Source organism: Seriola lalandi, unplaced genomic scaffold (genome assembly GCF_002814215.2).
Source record: "Seriola lalandi dorsalis isolate HSWRI2012SDOR001 ecotype SW California unplaced genomic scaffold, Sedor1 jcf7180002054138, whole genome shotgun sequence".
Lineage (NCBI taxonomy): Eukaryota > Metazoa > Chordata > Actinopteri > Carangiformes > Carangidae > Seriola > Seriola lalandi.
In genome coordinates, this window is record NW_019524691.1 from 58,167 (window position 1) to 63,247 (window position 5,081).

General features: G+C 45.9%; 2 protein-coding genes across 9 annotated transcripts in view; one reads left to right on the forward strand and one right to left on the reverse strand.

Annotated features, from left to right (window-relative positions):
* Positions 1–1,009, reverse strand: part of kif16ba (kinesin family member 16Ba) — a 24,957-nt gene extending 23,948 nt beyond the window's left edge. For 3 of the 7 annotated variants that reach the window (XM_023403458.2, XM_023403456.2, XM_023403455.2), the window contains exon 1: positions 562–1,008. In XM_023403458.2, the coding sequence (XP_023259226.1) occupies positions 562–608 (47 nt within the window). In that variant the 5' untranslated portion in view covers positions 609–1,008. Of the gene's footprint in view, positions 1–561 lie in introns of all 7 variants that reach the window. The other 4 variants (XM_023403461.2, XM_023403460.2, XM_023403462.2 and 1 more) reach the window with 3 other exon arrangements.
* Positions 1,010–1,392: 383 nt separating this feature from the next.
* On the forward strand, positions 1,393–4,652 carry snrpb2 (small nuclear ribonucleoprotein polypeptide B2). 2 transcript variants are annotated; one of them, XM_023403454.2, is made up of 7 exons: positions 1,393–1,478; positions 2,509–2,580; positions 2,799–2,971; positions 3,124–3,258; positions 3,397–3,432; positions 4,088–4,176; positions 4,272–4,652. In XM_023403454.2, exons 2-7 carry the CDS (start codon positions 2,517–2,519, stop codon positions 4,429–4,431), a joined length of 657 nt encoding a protein of 218 aa, XP_023259222.1. In that variant the 5' UTR covers positions 1,393–1,478; positions 2,509–2,516; the 3' UTR covers positions 4,432–4,652. The 2 variants fall into 2 exon arrangements, with proteins under 2 accessions (XP_023259222.1, XP_087029370.1); XM_087173244.1 differs by lacking the exon at positions 1,393–1,478 and adding an exon at positions 1,525–1,545.
* The last annotated feature ends 429 nt before the right edge of the window (positions 4,653–5,081 follow it).

Genomic DNA, 5,081 nt, shown 5'->3' on the forward strand with positions numbered 1-5,081 from the left:
TTTTGAACAATTTCAAAAAACTAATAATAATTCATCAGTTGCAGATCAATAAATCACTTGATTGATTATTTGCTTCAGCTCTAACTGATACTGACATTACTGTAAAAACATGTTGAAAAACAGCTCGTTGTGAAGTAAATAAAAATAAACTCTGTCTGCTTTCTCTTCTTTAATCTTTGCTCAGCAGAAACTCAGCTGCACCTGCCTCTCAGGTGCAAACAGGTGAGGACATGTTGTCAGTCTGGACATGAATACCTGCTGCTGTTTCACACAACACCTCAAAACCACCTGCAGTGACACGCCTGTGTTCACCTGGCTGAACCGAAACTCCAGCGCCACAGGCTGAAATCCCTCTGGACCACATTATGTGACTGTAATAATAATGAGCTGTAGGTCGTTTCACGGTGTAAGAATAAAGTCTGAGTCCATTAATGGGATTTAACCAGCCTCAGTGCAGCGGTTACATCTGTTAGCATCACACAATAACTATAACTGTGACATTACAACTACAACAACCGGACTGTAACCGTCAAAATGTCCGTTTAAATGTCCTCAACTCACCGCCTGTTCATGGGCCTGACCCGGACAGCCACCCGAACCGATGCCATTGCACATCCCGCTGTTGTCCGCCCTGTGTAGTCGTAGGTCGGTCCAGTCGGTTCGCCTCAGGGCGAGCGGCGCTGCTTTATAACAAGCTAATCAGCTAACGGGCTAGCTGTAGCCGGCTGTCATGAGCCGCGGCGGGATAAAGAGGGCAAAAGTCGCAGAGATAACCGGCGGCTGCAGACGAGATGTACAAACTGAACAGACCGTGGAGGTGGAGGTGGAGGTGGGGGTGGAGGGGGTCGACGCCGTGGACAGATGTTATCGTGGCCCGGTGGCGCCGCGTCGCTGTCCCGGTGTTGACCGGCTCTCCTCCATGGTCACTGTTGAGTAGCCGTTAGCCGTTAGCCGTTAGCCGTTAGCCGTTAGCATCTGCTCTAGCGCCAGTCCAGTCACTAGTGTGACAAAAAGAAGCGTCAGCTGATACAAACATTACACCCGTACGGGGGCCGGGAGGAGACAGAAGTCTGGACTCAGCCGGTGTTGGACAAAAAGCATTTTAAACATGGAAACACTGTCAAACTTAGAAATGTATATTTGCAGAAAAAAGAATATGTTTGCTTTTTTTTTTAAACATTTTAACAGAAATGCACATTAAAAAGACAATGAATCTACAGGCCAGTGGTGGAATGTAATGTTACTCAAGTATCATACTTCAGCGCAGTTTTTTGTATTTTGCTGTTCATGAAAATAAATACGTTATTCTAAAATATTCTCCCATCAAAATATATGCTTTAACGTGAACCCGGTAGTTCCCCTCCTGACCTGCGGGTGGCGGCAGCGGGCGAACTGCGTTAAAGCAGCGGCCGGTTTGACCGGCGCCAGCAGCAGCGGTGTGTTTCCGGTTGTACATGAGCGCTGTGAGTGGAGAAGAGGTGAGTTTAATGTCTATTTGCCTTTCTTACACTCATCTACCTGCAGCTCGACTCCGGAGCCGGACAGGTGATAGTCCAGCGTATAACGCGTAGTGCTCGTGTAAAGATCGCTGCTCTGAGAAGCACCGATCACCGTTAGCTTGAAAGCTAACTGACGCTAAACAAACGTTATGAATGAAAACATGGAACGGAAAGCTAACGCATGCTAACATTAGCTTGAACTGAGGCGCTAACCTGATGTACAGAGGGACTGAAAGTGTTGAGCTGCGGTAGAAAAGTCTAAATAATCTCTTTTCCTAAACACGTCTCCTCGACCCGACGGTGAATCTGACTGCACTCATTCTGAGCTTTTATAAAACAACTTTATTTATAACAGATGCAGGATCAATCCTCCTTTAACCACAGTCACAAAACAAACAGGATGGAAACGTGGAAATAAGAAAATCGGAAAGTAATATACAAATAGAGAAAGTTCAGCCATTAAAATAATAATTAAATAGAAATAATGAACTGAGCAAGAGATCAGAATAAATTAGTCAGACAGAAGTCTATAGTTCCTTGACATTTCTATACATTTGATAAAAGGAGAAAATGAATGATTACGTTTTTACACAATGAGAAGATTTAGAGAAACAACATGAATTATAGACTATAGTATTTAGTTGTGATGATGATGATGATGTAACCATGGATTCATCAGCTTGTTCTTCATCACGACTCCTGACTGATTTAAAGAGAATAAATCTATGTTTATGGATTTCCATCAGTTCTGGATCGAGTCACAAACATAAAACAGTTGTTTCTACATTTACGTGGCTCTGCTGTGGTGAAACTACAACGGTGCGTCGCAGCAAGGAATTGTGGGACAGCATTTCTCCTCCTCTTTCGTAAAGGAATCTCCAGTGTTTCCTAAAGGAGATAAGAGAGGAAGCAGTGACGCAAACGCTTTTAATACTGATGTTTACAGTGAAACTTCCAGTGAATTTAAACAGGTGTAGAAGTTGAACTTGCTCTGCTGCTGTTTCCTCAGTCTCCACCATGGACATCCGCCCGAACCACACCATCTACATCAACAACATCAATGACAAAGTCAAGAAAGAAGGTGAGTGTGGATTTAGACGCAGTCGGCTTTAATGATGTTCCAACACTGTGTTGAGGAAATAGTGACGTGTGTATTACCCATATCACCCTGTCACTGTCCTGTCTGAACGTGTGCTCGCCGCCACGTGGTCGCGGCCTCAGCGGGGAAGTTGTGTTGCTGCGGTCAGACTCGGTGTCTCGGCCTCCTGACGCTTTGTGTCCGTTTGTCTTCCTCTTCAGAGCTGAAGCGCTCGCTCTACGCGCTCTTCTCCCAGTTCGGTCAGGTCATCGACATCGTGGCCATGAAGACCATGAGGATGAGGGGGCAGGCCTTCGTCGTCTTTAAGGAGCTCGCCGCCGCCACCAACGCACTGAGGCAGCTGCAAGGCTTCCCCTTCTACAACAAGCCCATGGTAGATCACTACGACTCATTTAACCTTTAACAGTGAGCTGTTCTGATCTAATTCCCACGCTCATGAAACATGACGAGGCCGCTGCAGATGTCTCTCTAGAATACAACACGTCAGCATCATTGTCGTGACCTGACTCGTGTCCTTGTTTCCAGAGGATACAGTACGCAAAGACCGACTCCGAGGTCATCGCCAAGGTGAAGGGCACGTACGGCGACAAGGAGAAGAAGAAGGAGAAGAAGAAGAAAGCTCAGGAGCCGGCAGCGAGCCTCATGAAGAAACCGGCAGTGGTGAGTAACGCCTCCGTCGGCAGCATCGGTCCCTCATCGTTTTAATTGTGGTCATTTCTATGTTTTCGAGGAACTGGTCTGTTCTCCGTGAACCTCGTAGTAAAAACCTGTTAATCAACATGTTCATTGTGTTTTCAGGGATCAGCGGCTCCTGTGCTCTCACCTGCGGTCCAGGTAAGACTGTTGACAGCTCGTTTTTCTCCCTGGTACAGTCGGTGTGTTACCTGCAGGAGGACCGGTACACTAGCAGAGTGATGACATCACTGCTGTGGGCGGAGCCAGCAGAAAAAAAACCTGTTTTAGACACTTTTAAAAGACGCCCAGAGAAACGATCTGATACCTGTTTAAATGAACAGCCGTGTTGCTACGCACTGTATTACGCCGCAGCCGCAGATCAGCTGAGCGGATCAGACGGAGCTACACTTCTCTGTGTTTACACTGGTCTTCCTTTTGTGTCCCTTATGATTTAAGACTTGACGACGGAAGCCCTGAGAGGCGTGTGGAACACTTTTAAATGTTTTTGTAATTCTCATTTTGGCCACAAGAAACTGTAAAAAGAAAAAAAAAAAATCAGGTGCCATAGCAACGAGAGGCAGTTTCCAATCACTGCAGTGAAGGTCACACAAACCAATAACCAACATCGTTTTTCTCACTCATGGCTTCATTCAGATTATTTATTTCATATTGAACAAACGATCCCTTCAGTTCCAAGAAGTTTCCCTTCTGTTTTCTGAAGCATTTGATGGTGTAATAGTTTCTATAGCAACGAACAGTGTAAACATGCGTGAGTCTGTGCGGGACAGAACTGATCTGGATCTGTGTGTCTCAGGTTCCGGACAACCCTCCAAACTACATCCTGTTCCTCAGTAACCTGCCGGAGGAGACCAATGAGATGATGCTGTCCATGCTGTTCAACCAGTGAGTGCTGCGTTCACTGTCGCTGCTGGAGAGTCGTGTCTTTACAGACCGCCGGGGTGTAAATGACGGCGCCTGTGTGTTTGTGTTCTCGGCAGGTTTCCCGGTTTCAAAGAGGTGCGGCTCGTCCCGGGGAAACACGACATCTCCTTCGTGGAGTTTGAGAGCGACACGCAGGCGGGCGTGGCCAAAGACGCGCTGCAGGGCTTCAGAATCACAGCGACCTGCGCCATGAAGATCACCTACGCCAAGAAGTAGTTCCCAGGTCTGAGCGCTGGCAGGACACAGAGACTCTGAGTGAGGGGGGGGGGGGTCCCTGGATTTCCGTTGTGTTTCCAGATTCCTCAGATTTTTGTAAATCCATTTAAAATGTTTTTGTTTTTTTTGATAAACTCCGTGCGGCCCTTCATGAGTTTGAGAGAGAAATCTCTGGCCTCCATCTTCTTTTGTAAAATAAAAAATAAAAGACTTTTACATAATTCTTGCCTCAGATACGAGTTTCCCTTCAGGGAACAAACGTGGTCTCTTCTTTTACGCAGGCTGAAACCAACGTGCTCAAACCTTTATGAATATGAAGATTATACTGTAACTGTACTGAGACTTTGAGGGCTGACGATGATCCATGTTTCTGTCTGAGCTTTAACAGCTCAACATACTTTTATAAACTTTATAGACTTTCTCTTTGATTTGTGGTTTCACGTTGTATTTTAAATCTTCTTATCCACTGTATTAAACGTGGAGTATGAAGTAGCAGAAAATGGCAATACTCCTGTAAAGTACAAGTACCTCAAAAGTGTAAAAGTACAGTATTTGAGTAAATATACGTAGCTCTCTTTAAAGGTTTGGATGGTGGGTCCAGGTGGGCGGGGCTTGGTGACTGCTTCGTTGTGACATCACAAAGTTCCAGA

What these genes read in the sequence shown, in the direction of transcription:
- snrpb2 (XM_023403454.2), top strand. Translation starts at nt 2,517, where the DNA reads ATGGACATCCGCCCGAACCACACCATCTACATCAACAACATCAATGAC. An exon ending in CCTTCTACAACAAGCCCATG is followed by an intron (nt 2,972 to 3,123) that starts GTAGATCACTAC and finishes CCTTGTTTCCAG; the next exon opens with AGGATACAGTACGCAAAGAC. An exon ending in CTGTCCATGCTGTTCAACCA is followed by an intron (nt 4,177 to 4,271) that starts GTGAGTGCTGCG and finishes TGTTCTCGGCAG; the next exon opens with GTTTCCCGGTTTCAAAGAGG.